General features: G+C 30.2%; 1 protein-coding gene across 5 annotated transcripts in view; it reads right to left on the reverse strand.

Annotated features, from left to right (window-relative positions):
• The window catches only part of LOC114330338 (regucalcin), a 39,747-nt gene extending 25,736 nt beyond the window's left edge, over nucleotides 1-14,011 (reverse strand). For 2 of the 5 annotated variants that reach the window (XM_028279664.2, XM_028279661.2), the window contains exons 1-2: nucleotides 13,870-14,011; nucleotides 13,704-13,817 (exon numbers count right to left, since the gene is read on the reverse strand). In XM_028279664.2, coding sequence (XP_028135465.1) covers nucleotides 13,704-13,767 — 64 coding nt within the window. In that variant the 5' untranslated portion in view covers nucleotides 13,768-13,817; nucleotides 13,870-14,011. Of the gene's footprint in view, nucleotides 1-13,703 lie in introns of all 5 variants that reach the window. The other 3 variants (XM_028279663.2, XM_028279662.2, XM_028279660.2) reach the window with 2 other exon arrangements.
• Between the last annotated feature and the right edge of the window lie 2,002 nt (nucleotides 14,012-16,013).

Raw genomic sequence — 16,013 nt, forward strand, 5'->3', positions numbered from 1 at the left:
TCTGGAAAAATTCTGAAAAATAAGCCAACGGTGTCAAATTTTTAAAAGACACCTTAAAATATAATGAATTTTGTAGTGGACATCAGAACTCATCATTTGATCATGGTAAACAAAAAATTCAAAAAGATTTTATTAGCTTATCAGTTTCTCACTTTTCTGATTTCACTCAGAAGTCTAAACAAAGAATTTTTTGCAAAAGAGGGTGAAAATCAACATATTTATTATTGTTAAACAAATAATAAGCATAAACAATAAATATCTCGACATCGTTACCTCAAGAAATGTGTAAAGAACATATATACAAAATTCAAGGTGAGTTTTCGAAGTAGTTTTTGAGTTACAATGTCTACAGCCTGAAGAAAGCAGTTTTGAGAAAAACGCGTTTAAAGTATTGTCAACTTTTATTTTTAATTTCTTTTTGTCTGTCAAATGGTAAAGTGATGCACACCGAAATATGTTTTTAAATGGCGGAGTAATTTACAAAAGAAAATAACAACCGCTGTTGACCGTTTCTCTTGCTGCAAAGTGAGTCGAAGGTAGGAGCAGTAGGAGGTAGGGAGATAGTGTTGAATAGCCATACGCCCTACATTCGACTCGATTTGCAGTCATAGACCAATCAAGTTAGTAAAAAATAAGCCGTTTTTCGACATAATTGAAAAGACGAGGTTTGACAGTTGAAATGTGTAGTATGAGATATTACATCTTGGGATTCATCAATTTTTTAGTGGAACAATTTTTAAATAAACAATCAAAACGTCAAACTTAGTTTTGTGCTCATAACTTAAAAACTTGTTTATTTAGAGATTTGACGTTCACAGGTAACTTTTTTAGAATAAAAAGATACATCGAATGAGATACGCTAAATGAAAATCGGTTAATAAACAAAAAAGTTATTGCAAAACAGACGACAAAATCATTGTTTTTTAATATTGTTAATAACAATTTTATTGTTTATTAGAATATGTTTAAATTTACCTAAACGTGAGAGCATTATGGTGTTTGAATGGTGTGCAAAAAATGGTTCAGATCTGTTTAATAGTTTTTGAAAAATTGAATTTGTTTTTAAATTTTTTTGAAAAACGAGCTAATTTCTGAGGCTGGTCCAGTTAATATAGCTGAATGTATCTCAATAATCCGGAGCTCATTTCCTTCGTTAAGATGTATACTAACAGCCTATGAAAAAAAAAGTAAAAAAAAATTACACATACGTACACAAAATTATTTGTTAATAAATAGCAGTTTTTAAGCTTATAAACAATTACAATAATTTCGTAGAAATTAGATCAAATTAAATGGCAGTAAAAAATACGGAAAGCTGGTTAAAATACACAACTTCTAAAAAAATTTTTAGGTCGTACGACCCTTGGGGTCTGAGATAGCCCCTTTTTTTGAAAAAATCACTGTTACGTTAATTAACAACACTAAGATCTGAAATTAACCAATATTTTATAAGAGTTTTTAGCAAGAAAAAATGTTAAAAATTGTTTAAACAGTAGTGTTATAAACAAAAAGTATTTTGCGTTCCGACTAAAGTAAAAAATAGCGGGCGTAGTCGACTGACTGAATAGTGGGCGCGGTTGGCGACCGGCAGCAACTCCTAAAATTACGTTATACCGACCACAAAAATCAACTTTAAAGTGAATAACAAATTTTCGTCATTCCTTATGTTTTCGAGGTCTCCGAATCCGAATATGGAGTTTATTTTTTTCTAGAATTAGTGGAACATGTTCAAAAATCAAATTTTATGCCAAAATGCGATAAATCAATTTTGATGATTTTTCAATTTTAACTCACTGTATTTTTGGTCGCTGTAAATATTTCCTTTTGAAAATTTTACTGTGCTATCTTTGAAGCATTTAGATAACAATGAGATTTGTCCAAAATGATTAAACACATTAAAAGAGAAGTTGTTAATTTTTAAACATTTTGTCGTCATATTTCGTTATTTTCATGCTTACTTAATAAAGTTGAGTGACAAACTTTTAAGTTTATAATTTTAACTAACACAGAAATAAAATATAATTCATGAAGAAGTTTTTCAAAAAAATTTAATTTAAAATATGCAATAATGTGACTTTATAGACGAGCGGCACACTAGCACACCCCAAAAAAGCTTTTAATACTTTATATTTTTGATGGTGCTGAAAACGAAAATTAGGGTTGTTTTGAAAAAATGACCCTTTTTTGAAAAAATCACTGTTACGTTAATTAACAACACTAAGATCTGAAATTAACCAATATTTTATAAGAAAGGTCAAAGTTTTTAACGAAGTTTTTAGCAAGAAAAAGTGTTAAAAATTGTGAAAACGGTAGTGTTATAAACAAAAAAGATTTTGCGTTGCGACTAAAGTAAAAAAAATAATGGGCGTAGCCGAATGAGAATAAATTCGCGGACTACCATTCGCTAACGCTAGACCGTTGCAGCCCATTTTTAACATTGACAGTATACCGGATTTGAAGCTTAATATTATATTTATATATTTTGGTAGAAACTTGCATTTTATGAATATTATTATCTTGCATCTTTATTAAGTAAGCATGAAAATAACGAAATATGACGACAAAATGTTTAAAAATTAACAACTTCTCTTTTAATGTGTTTAATCATTTTGGACAAATCTCATTGTTATCTAAATGCTTCAAAGATAGCACAGTAAAATTTTCAAAAGGAAATATTTACAGCGACCAAAAATACAGTGAGTTAAAATTGAAAAATCATCAAAATTGATTTATCGCATTTTGGCATAAAATTTGATTTTTGAACATGTTCCACTAATTCTAGAAAAAAATAAACTCCATATTTGGATTCGGAGACCTCGAAAACATAAGGAATGACGAAAATTTGTTATTCGCTTTAAAGTTGATTTTTGTGGTCGGTATAACGTAATTTTAGGAGTTGCTGCCAGTCGCCAAGCGCGCCCACTATTCAGTCAGTCGACTACGCCCGCTATTTTTTACTTTAGTCGGAACGCAAAATATTTTTGTTTATAACACTACTGTTTAAACAATTTTTAACATTTTTTCTTGCTAAAAACTTTGTTAAAAACTTTGACTTTTCTTATAAAATATTGGTTAATTTCAGATCTTAGTGTTGTTAATTAACGTAACAGTGATTTTTTCAAAAAAAAACGGGCTATCTCAGACCCCAAGGGTCGTACGACCTAAAATTTTTTTTTGCAAGTTGTGTATTTTAACCAGCTTTTCGTATTTTTTATTGCCATTTAATTTGATCTAATTTCTACGAAATTATTGTAATTGTTTATAAGCTTAAAAACTGCTATTTATTAACAAATAATTTTGTGTACGTATACGTAATTTTTTTTTACTTTTTTTTTCATACACTGTTAGTATACATCTTAACGAAGGAAATGAGCCCCGGATTATTGAGATACATTCAGCCATATTAACTGGACCAGCCTCAGAAATTAGCTCGTTTTTCAAAAAATTTTATAAACAAATTCAATTTTGCGAAAACTATTTAACAGATCTGGACCATTTTTTGCACACCATTCAAACACCATAATGCCCTCAATTTTAGTTATATTAAAACATATTCTAATAAACAATAAAATTGTTATTAACAATATTCAAAAACAGTGATTTTGTCTTCCGTTTTGCAATAACTTTTTTGTTTATTAACCGATTTTCATTTAGCATATCTCATTCGATGTATCCTTTTTTTCTGAAAAAGTTATCTGTGGACGTCAAATTTCTAAATAAACAAGTTTTTAAGTTATGAGCAAAAAACTAAGTTTGACGTTTTGATTGTTTATTTAAAAGATGTTCCACTAAAAAATTGATGAATCCCAAGATGGTAGTCTTTTTGTAATATCTCATACTACACATTTCAACTATCAAACCTCGTCTTTTCCGTTATGTCTAGAAAAAACCTAACTTGATTGGCCTGTCATGGTACAATAAATTTCCATGGTATGGCACGTAATCTTCCAAAATACGCTTTCGCGCATGACGTAGTAAAGATCCTTCTTCACGCAATATTTGAATATAGTTTTAAAGGAAATACTTTTTAATTTTAAATTTTTAATATAATTTGGCTAATTTAATTATTATAGTAATTATAAAGAAATGATAAAGTTGTGTTCTTATAATATTTAATAATAAAAAATATTTTGTAGCTAATTTAATTTTGTTGATTTTCGGGTAGTTATTTTAGCGAGGTTTAGAAACTGATATTTTAGAAACTTGTTATTTTGTTAACACAGATATCCATTACAAAGCATTTTTTTATTATTATCACGGTGAGCTTGAAACATGTTATTATCTAATTTACGATATCTTCAACTTTTTTGTTGGAATATCTTCTACAACTCAAAAGTAAACATTTTTGAAGAATTTCTTGAACCCTCCCGCATATCCTCCACCCGCTGCATTTTTTTTTAATTTGCAAACTAGTGGAGCAAAGAAAAAAATGATATGTATTTATTTATACAGGGTGGGCCAAAGAAAAGAGTCCACTTCGATATTTGGCAGTACTTATTAGATTTTAAGGAAATGCCGAAACAGGTCGATTTTTATTTTAAATTACAATTTTTGATATATATTTCATACTAGTGACGTCATCCAACTGGGCGTGATGACGTAATCGATGATTTTTTAAATGGGAATAGGGGTCGTGTGGTAGCTCATTTGAAATGGTGTTCAATTATCTATTCAGTAATATAAACAATAATATTATTATTTATACAGGGTGGCTAAAAAAATTATTTTTGAATTAAATGAATTGACGCAAAAAGAAGAATGTATGTAATTTATTTAACTCAAAATACATTTTATTGCTGACAGAAAATAGAAAAAAATGTTTATTGGGCAAATAAACATTGCTTTTCCCTTAAATTAAATGTTAAAACTATCAAAAGAGGTAGGTGGGAGGCTGTTTGTGATTTAATTTAAGCGAAAAAAAAATGTTTATTTGTGAAATAAACATTTTTTTCTATTTTCTGATAGCAGTACAATGTATATTGAGTTAAATAAATTAAAAGTACATTCTTCTTTTTGCGACAATTAATTAATTCAAAAAATATTATTTTGGTCACCCTGTATAAATAATAATATTAATTATGCAGCTGCTGCATTTTCGTTTTGCAAAGAAATTGAGAATGTTTATACATTTTTAATTCATTTACTCTTTTGAGTATTAAGGAATCTTTCTTGTTGGAGCTTTACCATGCTGAGTAGATGAGTTGTGAATTATTTAAAATTCTCTCATCTTAATTTTCTCGGCAACTGTATGACTTATAAATTGTAAAAGTCTCAGGAGGTGTAAGCAAAGAAAGTATTCCACCTGTTGTCAATCTGGTGGTACGGAGGCGATATTTATTGTCGTTTTCTGCGCTGCTTCGATTGATAACTTAGTTTGTTTTCCGGTAGATGGCCCTAGTTCATCCGTGACATTTCTTTCTTTGCTATTCGGGAAGGCCCTAAGCTATGGTAAATGGTTAAAGCGGAGAGAAGAGGATATGGGTTTACTGATGAGGGGAAAAAGATCTCCGAAACCGGTATAGGCTCTTCCTGCACTCTCCGCTTTAACCAGAGTATTATGCAGCTGCTGCATTTTCGTTTTGCAAAGAAATTGAGAATGTTTATACATTATTAATAATATTAATGTTTATATTATTAAATAGAGAATTTAACAACCTTTCAAAAGAGCTACCACACGACCCCTATTCCCATCTAAAAAAAATCATCGATTACGTCATCACGCTCTGATGGATGACGTCACTAGTATGAAATATATGCGAAAAAATTGAAATATAAAAATAAAAATCGACCTGTTTCGGCATTTTCTCAAAATCGAATAACTACTGCCAAATATCGAGGTGGACTCTTTTCTTTGGCCCACCCTGTATTTATTGCTGTGTTGATGTACTATTAATGTAGAAGTTTTAATAAACGTTGCTTTCATTTACAAACGATTACCATGATTATTTCATTCATGGGAGATTCTGAAAAATAGAAAGCTACAGAAATGCAACTTAAGGTGATAATTTTTGATAATATCCCGTCGTTAAGCATATTACGTCAGATGCCCTTCGTTGCTACGAAAAAATACATTCAATGACATTAATGACAATTAATGTTTTAAAAATTATAAAAGTGATGACTTTCAATCGTCATATTATATTTATAAAAACTGTGTGTTTAATGGTACTTTGTACTTACATAAATAAATTACAACTAAATTTTGGTTTTGAATAGTTTTATTCATGAAATAATCGCAACAAATTGCACACGATCTCTGAAATTAATATAGAATCTTTGCTCTCGTGACACTTTGACATAATTTCACTCGCCTTCGGCTCGTGAAATTAAAACTGTCAAAGTGTCACTCGGGAAAAATTCAATAATTTCAGAGCTCTTGTGCAATTACTATGTGTTGATGATCACTCTGTAATTTAGGTACTCAAAATTTGTAGCGACACTTGAGTCCAGACTTGAGTACAAACACCAAACACGAAAACAAACAAATACACGAAAGCAAATAAAACTACATAGACACTAACGAGTAAATGTTCTTAAATTAGTCTATACAAACTATAACACATATACTATTAATAGAAATAATGGAAAAGATCCCTGTGAGCCATTACAAATAATGGCTCACAGGGATCTTTGCTACGCCACACGCTTGACCTCAGCTGTCAAATGTCATGCGCAAAATTGTATCATGGAACTTTATTGTACCATGATTTGCAGTAGGTTCGCTCCAGCACGCTTGAACGTATTGAACAACGGTCAACAGCTGTTCTCATTTTCTTTACTAAATTACTCCGGGATCCAAAAAGATATTCCGGTGTGCATCATTTTACGATTTGAAGGACAAAAAAGAAATTAAAAATAAAAGTTAATAATACTTTAAACGCGTTTTCCTCAAAACGGCTTTTCTCAAAGGCTGTAGACATTGTAACTCAAAAACTACTTGACCGACCCACCTGAAATTTTGTATAAATTTTCTTTATACGTTCCTTGAGGTAACGCTGTCGAGATATTTTTTGTTTAACAATAATAAATATGTTCATTTTCACCCTTCTTTGCAAAAAATCGTTGTTTTGATTTCTGAGTGATATCAAGAATTCAAAATTAGATAAAACTAAAAAAACTCGACAGCATTACCTCGAGAAACTCATAAGCTCATAAAATCTTTTTGAATTTTTTGTTTACCATGATCCAATGATGCCATCTGATGTCTATCGCAAAATTCATTAAATTTTGAGGTGTCTTTTAAAACTTTGCCACCGTTGGATTATTTTTCAGTATTTTTCCTTAAATTTTTTCTTGAGTTATCTATGAATTGTACTGAATATGCCTATTTAATTTAAACATAAAATAATTCTACCACACTTTAAAAAAAATGTGCTTGAAATATTGATTTCAACCCCTACGGCCCCCTTTAACGATAGCTATGACACGATTTTGATAGGCAACCCATGCTTGTCGTGTTTGTCTATGTATGAAATTTAATAAAAAAAATGTTTCATCCGGCAAGCAAATGGGACATTTCGACCTCCTTTTCGGACCCCGTACTATTTAGCCACAGCTATTTCAATAAAAAATAGTAGTGCTCAAATAGTACAACCAACTTAAAAAAGTTCCGTGTTAGTTCATATAATATAGAGTGGACCAAAACTTCGAAAACACGTAATTATCTCTTAAATGGATGGTCCAAATTGTCTAAAAAGAGAGATATACCCATTCTGCAATATGAATACATATTTAACATTTGTTATTTGTAACATTGCCAGATTTACCATTTTTCTGATATAATTAGTCGCTTGTTTTTTTAATATATCAAAACAGCTATATATTGTACCTTTATTACAACCTCAACTTCAATACCAGTTCAACCGTAGACAGTACTTTCGATTTTATATAGTCAGGAGCATCTTAAAAAGATAAAAGAAAAGCCTAGAGAGGCCTAGTTGTCTCAATACATTTTTTGATTCAAACATTGCTAAATTAATATCTACCAAATCAAGTACTCAAATAGAACGAGCTGCACAAAATAGTGGCCTTAAAATCAACCAGAACAAAACAAAATATATCCAGGTAAGTAAAAACGCAGAAATAAGGCAGCCACAAAATATAATAATAGGAGAATAAAACATTGAGGGGGTAAAAAACTTTACATACTTGGGATCCCTAGTCACGTCTGATAATAACGTAGCGGAGGAAGTGAAGAGGCGAATATTTATTGCCAATAAAAGTTACCATGGCTTAATTCGGCAACTAAGATCAGATAACGTCGCAAGAAAAACAAAATGCCAAATATACAACACCTTAATAAGTCCGATACTCACATACGGCTCAGAAACCTGGACACTCACTAAAAGAGAGAAAACATTGCTATGGGCCATTCCACGAACATACGCCTGTTTTGGATTACTTCGACAACGAATATTTTACTGTGCAACATAAGAAGTACGAAAGTAAATGACGCTAATAATTATTCCAATAAACAACAATGTAATTTGCAATTTACTTTCGTTCTTCTTATTTTGCGCAGTAAAATATTCGTTGTCGAAGGAATCCAAAACAGGCGTATGTTCGTGGAATAGGGTATCCTACCTTTGATATAATACCTTTGAAAGAAAAATCTTGAGACACATATAATATAAAGGCACAAAAGAAAACGGAATTTGGAAGAAGGTACAACTTTGAACTATACAAAATATACCAGGATCCGGATATCATAACATTCATTAAAATAGGACGGCTGCGTTCGATGGGACATGTAGAAAGAGTAGAAGAAGGTAAAATACCAAACAAAATATTCAAACTGATGCCAGTAGGAAAAAGAACAAGAGGAAGACCGAAGCTGAGATATTTAGAACAAATAGAAAATTTTGTTCTGAAATATTGATTTCATATAAATTGTGGCTTATTTCCCATATAAATAACTAATCATAAAATAGAAAATTATATAATAACCTTAAAATAAAAAACTGGAGGAAAAAAGCACGAAACAGATCAGAATGGAGAAGAATCCTGGAACAGGCCAAGACCCAACGATAGTAAAACGATATCAACGATAGTAGAATGCGTCTATGAAATGAATCCATATGGATTTAAATTCATATGGATTCATAATTCATCATCATTTACATTAATTCTTATATAACATACGGAAAACTGAAGAATGACACAGACTTTAGATATAAATCTATTTGTAGAGCTCTGCATGAGAACGAATATGGATCTTCAACGAAGCTCTGCATGAAATCTATAGTTTTGGAATAATTTACAACAGTTTTGGTCTGCCAGTTAGAATGCCATATTTTACTCATCCGAAGCGCTTTTACTCATCCCGTTTCCTCAAAGGGCTTTACAATTTTTGTACCGTCTCCTTATGCATAGGAAAACGGTTTAAGTAATTATTATCGTTAAACAAGTTGGCTACTTCATTACTTATCTTTTGCTATTGCCGTAGTCTCTCATCATTAAAACACTTCGCATTTTTTCATTAAAAACCACCTTTATTGTAGAGTTTTTAAAAGCACATAAAACTCTCATATTTAGTTGTCATTAATATAATTTGTTTTACAACCTTTACAGTGAACTTCAAGCTATTGTTAGTTCTATGATAGTGCAGTCACTGAAGGTGGATATGAGCTATTACCTCCGATTTCGTTGAATCTCCATCGATTTGCATGAAAATTGGTGAGGGGTTAGAGGATATCTCAAGGAACAAAGGTGGCATGGTGCCAACTTGCGCTTTTACCCTGGGGGTGAAAATTATTCTATTAAAAATAACCCCACAATTCGATAGAGGTACAAATTATAAGCAAAATTTGTTATATAAAGTTAATAAAATAAATCAAATCTTTTTGAGTTATTAAAGATTAAAGATTTTAATTTTTCGTGAGAAAATGCATATTTTTAACCGATTTTTCATAAATGACTCGAAAACTATCAGTTTTTACAAAAAAGTTATAATTATCAAAATTGAGGCTAATAAAAAATGAAATAAACGTCTTACTAGAGAAACCTTTCAATGTTAACTAGAAGTGAGTTATAGGTAATTGAATGTATATTTCTTTCGTCGAAATACCGCGAAAATGATGCATTTTATAACATAAAATTATAAAACATTTGTTAAAGTTCATAAAAATATCTATAAAATAAGCCCTCGAACGAGTTGATAGCATTAAAATTTATGCACCAAAAATGTTTCAAAATGTATCTTTTAAAATTTTTTTCAAAAAATGTTATTGTTTTTTTGTAAATAACCCCGTTAATTTTTAAGATATCGGGTTCACCTAAAAACTAATTTAAAGTTGATTCCAAGAAATATTAAAAAATGTCAAAATTAGTCTTTTAAACCTCTTAGTTTTTTAAAAATACAAGGTTAAATGGCCCCGGTTACATGGTTCTCGCAGCAAAATTGAAATTTTAAACGTTTCTACCTCGGTTATTTTTTAATCTGCGGAAATAGCAAAATCGTTTAAGTATTTGGAACAGAAAAAACTAAAATTTAGTTATATATCATTTTCTACGTATATTGAGTATTTTTGCAGTTATTATCAAAAGAAAATGAAAAATACGATAATTTTAAAAATTCTGATTTTTTTAAATTATATCTCTTTTTTTCAAAAATATTCATTCTAAACCGGTCAAAATACTTGAAATCATTAACTATGTTAACCTAAAGAAATTATTGTGAGGATTACTACAAATTTTAATTTTTGTGGAAATGGCGTGTATATGTTTTATTTTTCACTTTTTTCTAAAAAAATCGGAAGGGTTTTCTTATTTTCATCATAACTTGGCTAATTTTGATGCTATTAACTTCTACTTGAGCTCATTTGATAGATATTCCGAAGTACTTTAACAAGTGTTTAACAAGTATATTCTATAAAATGCATCGTTTTCCCGTTATGTAAGCTTGAATACTTAGATTTGTGTACTCGTCGAAAAAAATATACATTCAATTACCCATAACTTACTTTGAAATAACATTACTTGAGTTTTTTAAGTGGGGAGAGTATTAAATTTTTTATTACCTTTAATTTTGGTAATACAGTCGAACCCGCTTATTGGAATAGCCTTTGTTCCAATCAAAAGTATTCCTATAACCGGGATATTCTAATAACCGGTCATTGGTCGCTAGTAGAAACGTTTCGGGACCTCAAATTTCTATTCCTTAAACCGGGATATTGCTTTAAGAGGTATTCTAATAAGCAGGTTTGACTGTAATAGCTTTTTTCAAAAGCTTCTAGTTTTTGAGTAATACGTGAAAACCAGCTTTAAAACATGCATTTTTTAGGAAAAAATAAAATCTTTGATATTTAATAATTCAAAAAGTATTGATTTATTTATGTTAATAACTTTATATAACAAATTTTGCTTAGAAGTTGCCCCTCTATCGATTTCTGGTATTAGTTTTAATAAAAAAAAATTCACCCCCGAGAAGGGCTGGCATCCACACCCAGGGTAAAAGTGCAAGCTGGCATCATGTCACCTTTGTTCCTTGAAATATCTTCTAACTACTCACCAATTTTCATAAAAATCGATGAAGGTTCAACGAAATCGGAGGTGAAACCTTCAGTGACTCCACTATGAACTAATATCAAAATCACAGTGTTCTATATTTATTTAATTAGTTCAAAACTATTTGATTCTGAGAAGTTTTATTTATTTAAGACCTTCCTAAATAGATAAAAAACCAAGTGCTACATAATATATTTGAAGGAGGACTACAATAATAATACAATATAGGTACAGAGTGTGTATTAAAAAAAAAAACAAAGTGACTAATGATAATCATAAAAATGATAAATCTGGCGGCATTGCAAGCATCAAATTTGAAATCTCCATTCGTATCATCCGTTTAACAATGGTTATTAGTAGACTTAGACAAATATGCAAATTGCATATTTTGCATATTTATATTGCATATAATATGCAAAAATTTACAATTTTGCATATTTTCATATAAGTGTGCATAAAGTGCATATAAAAATTTTGGTTGTAACTTTCATATATTTTTATATTACTGTAACAAGTAGCTTAGAAATCTCAATATTTAATTTTGTTTTAGGATCTCTTGGTACATATTCAAATTTTGGGTACCTGAATATAGTAACTAATAAAAGAGCGGCTTATTATATGTACACAGTTTTGTCACGTTTTGGTTACAAAGGTTCCAAAATCAGCCAGGTTTATATCATTATAGGCATTATATCTCTAGGTAAAAATTTTTATTTTGACGGTCCATTTCGCTTTTGTTTTAAAATAAGCCGTGAACACGTGTCTTCGTAATTGTGAATAATTATTGTGTCATTCATAAAATCAAACTATAGTTTTTGTTCAGAAAACTATTACTCAATTAAAATCCCCCAAATAATTATCATGGTTAGACAATACATTTTAAATAAAAGAATTTGAATCATTGTTTCAAAACGTTAAAAGTAATACATATTGGATAGGAAATTTTTCAAAAATTTAAAGCAACCATGGAAAAAGCAGTGTTTATTACCAGATTCTTTCTCAAGTGGTTCAAGTACTAGCTGGGACATTTTTCGAAGCACTTAATTTAGAACCAACTATTCTCGTAAATTTAAACAACGCCCCAATTACATCAGTTAATATCGAAAGAAGGTTTTCTATGTAATCAGATAGAAGCCAAGTATTTGTTAGAAAATTTTGAGCAGCATTTGATAATTATTTATTGTTACCACAATTCGAAATAATATCAATTATTTATTTGTTAAAATACTTAAATATTTAATTAATTAGCTTAGTTAGTAAAATATACATGTTAATTAATACACCATGTGGATATATTGTAAATATGTTTGTAAATAAAATAATACTGTAAATATTTTTTTTAATTACATGCATATTTTCTAGATAAACGTGCATATTTTTGGGTAAAATACTGCATATTTATGCGCATATTTCATACCTTTTTATTTGCATATTTGCCTAAGTCTAGTTATTAGGCTACGGTCAGACAATCGACAATTTACGGCGCTGTAAGAGCAGTAAAATGAAGCGCGAAGTGAAGATGGGTCCTATCCTATGTTGTTATGTTGCTGCGAGATAGTTTACAGCTCCATCGAGCCAACCACTACACTTACTGTGAGACTAATTTTCGCGCTTCATTTTACTGCTCTTACGGCGCCGTAAATGGTCGCTCGTCTGGCCGTTGCCTTACGCTTTGGCGTATCGCGCCGTAAAAAATCGCCCGTGTGGCCAAAGCCTACATATTTTTTTGGTGTGAGAAGATTTCATATAATTCTGCAGTAGGAATACTACAAGTAGCTGGGAGTCAGTGTACAGGTTATATATTTTCTCAACTTATGGTACTCTCTCAATTTTTTGAGGGTCCGCGTCGCGTCCTGCGTCGGTGTCAAGAATTTGGTTTTATTATTTGCTATTTATTTCAACATAATTGTCTTAGAAGATAACGGATAGTTTGTTTCCTATTTATTATCTTGTTAGTTTAGTATTAAAGGTAGGTAGCTTTTTGGTCCATGGAAGTTCTGATAGTTTTGAATATAACTTATCGAATATATAGAACGTATAGTAGAGATTAGGGGGAATAAGGGGGTTGGCAAATCACAGATATCTATATCTTTAAAAGATGAAACCTTTGGAATAAAGATCGACCTTTTTCAGTATTTCCACAAATTTAAATTAAAATTAAAATTAAATATTATATTATGTTGTTTTATACTACTTACCTATTTTAACTTGCCTTAATTTCCGCTTACTCCTCGGTGCATACCTATATACTGTGCTTTCCATGAGGTCAACAAAATAGAGACACTGGTTGTTTGCATCCCAATAAGGCGATTCTGCAAACGTTAATCCATCTACCACTTTTTCAATAACAGGGGCCATACTTACGATTAAAAATTCGTACTATGTAGTTAAATGTTGAACGTATATAAACGGTGAGATCACAAAACAAATATTAGTGACAAATATCCAACCTGTAGTAAACTGTTAGTGTTGTAAATATAATCTAGATGCGATTATTTGGTATATAATATCGTTTTATAAACTGGAAGTAATGATAATCATTATCTGTGTTTCTTATCACTATAGTGGTATTTGTGTTTAAAAAATATCTTATCACAAGTAATTACAATTCAAAGAAAAATATGAAATAACAATAAGTCTTCCTCTAGGGCTGTATTATCATGCTCAAACGATATCATCTCCATTTGGGTTTTCGAAGAAAATTCAAACGTAATTTTGAAAATCATAGTCTAACTAAAAAAATTATGAGGACTTATTAAAGCCGGTTCGACAATCCGTTCATGATTATATCCTGGATATCAGATTGAGCGATATTATGCCACTCATTCATTCATTAAAAATTATTGGGTTTCTGATACCCTTGTGTGCGGTTTTTATTAAAAACTAGGTGTGATTAAACGGTTAAATTAATTTTGGTGCTTTAAAATTTGTATTGTTTTAGGCTAAAAATAAGAACAATAGTCTATGTCTAGTTTATAAATAGTCTAGTTTATCTTAATAGTCCATCCACTCACGGTAAAATATTGCAAAACTTCCAAATTTTAAAGAATCCCTTGGACTTGCATGAAATTTGGCATACATTTAGCTAACATGGCAAAGAAAAACAGTAATATTGTACCTATGTGTGCTTTTACCCTGGTGGCGAGTCTCACCTCTTATCGGGTTTGAAAAAAATATACGTTTAAAACGTTTAAAAAATAATTGAGGAAATTGATAAAATTACTAATTCTAAGCAACTTTTATTCTACACAGTTTTTCCACTAAGTTAATATTTATCGAGTTATTTGCGAGTGAATATGTTCATTTTTCAACAAAAAAAACACGTTTTTAGACGGTTTTTCCCAAGTTATCAGAAAGTAGGTATTTTATCTAAAAAACGTTCATACCAAATATATCTTATAAAAAATAGATCTTATAGAAAAGTGAAAAAAAATTGTGTATGTATGAGGTCTTCAGAACCAGTAGACACTAGAAAATCAAGAGTTTTCATTTTTTAACTCTTTGATAGTTTTGGTATCATTAATAATTTTTAAGTTATTTTGAAAAAAGCAATTTTTTCAAAATTAAAAATTAAACAAATTTTACTTTAAAACCAAATTTCTCAAACTTTGAACCTATGATACAGATCATATTTATTATAAATACTTAATACATAAGTAAAGCAACTTGTGAAGCGGTAACGATTAATTTCATTTCAGATGCTAATTAGCAGGTGATTTTTATAATTTTATTGACCAACTTTATTTTTAGTGTAACGTGCTTACCTTTGATCAGCGAATATAGACGCAAGTCTATATTAATGCTAGAAACTTTTTTTCAGAATAAAATTTAAGATTCTTTTACACACTTAATATTCTATTTGAAATTTGACAAAAAACTCTATAAAACAAAAGTTGCGTAAAATTAGACAGTTTATCCATTTCCGGACTTCTTTTGAACTCATATTTTTTCACCCCCGAGAAGGGGTTAAACTCGCCCCCAGAGCAAAAGCACACATCGAGAAAATATCTTTTTTTTTGTTATGTTGGCTAAGTGTATGCCAAATTTCATATCAATTCAAACGGTTCTTTAAAATTTGGATCAAAAATCGTGAGTAAATGGACTCTAAATGTTTTGAGTTAATTCGTATTACCTATGTAAATTAAATGATGTCGCTTGTGAGAAAGCTCTCTGGACTAAGTACATATACTGGCTATGACCATATTAAGTACCCTATGATTAATATGCTTCCTGCAATCGCTAAAGATCTTTTATTGGAAATATTTAAGGAAGAATTTAAATAAGTTATGGTCATTTGAATTTTAAAACCAAACAAAGATCCGAATCTGGCACAATCATACAGACCAATTTCACTTATGTGTTTTATTCTCAAAGTTTTAGAAAGGATACTGAAAGTAAGACTTGAATGGTGGATAAATGAGAAAAAACTACTTCCAAATTCTCAGTACGGCTACAGACAAGGATGTGGTACTATGGATGCCCTCGCTACTATTGTAACTCATATTCAA

This window comes from Diabrotica virgifera, chromosome 3 (assembly GCF_917563875.1).
Source record: "Diabrotica virgifera virgifera chromosome 3, PGI_DIABVI_V3a".
Taxonomy (NCBI): domain Eukaryota; kingdom Metazoa; phylum Arthropoda; class Insecta; order Coleoptera; family Chrysomelidae; genus Diabrotica; species Diabrotica virgifera.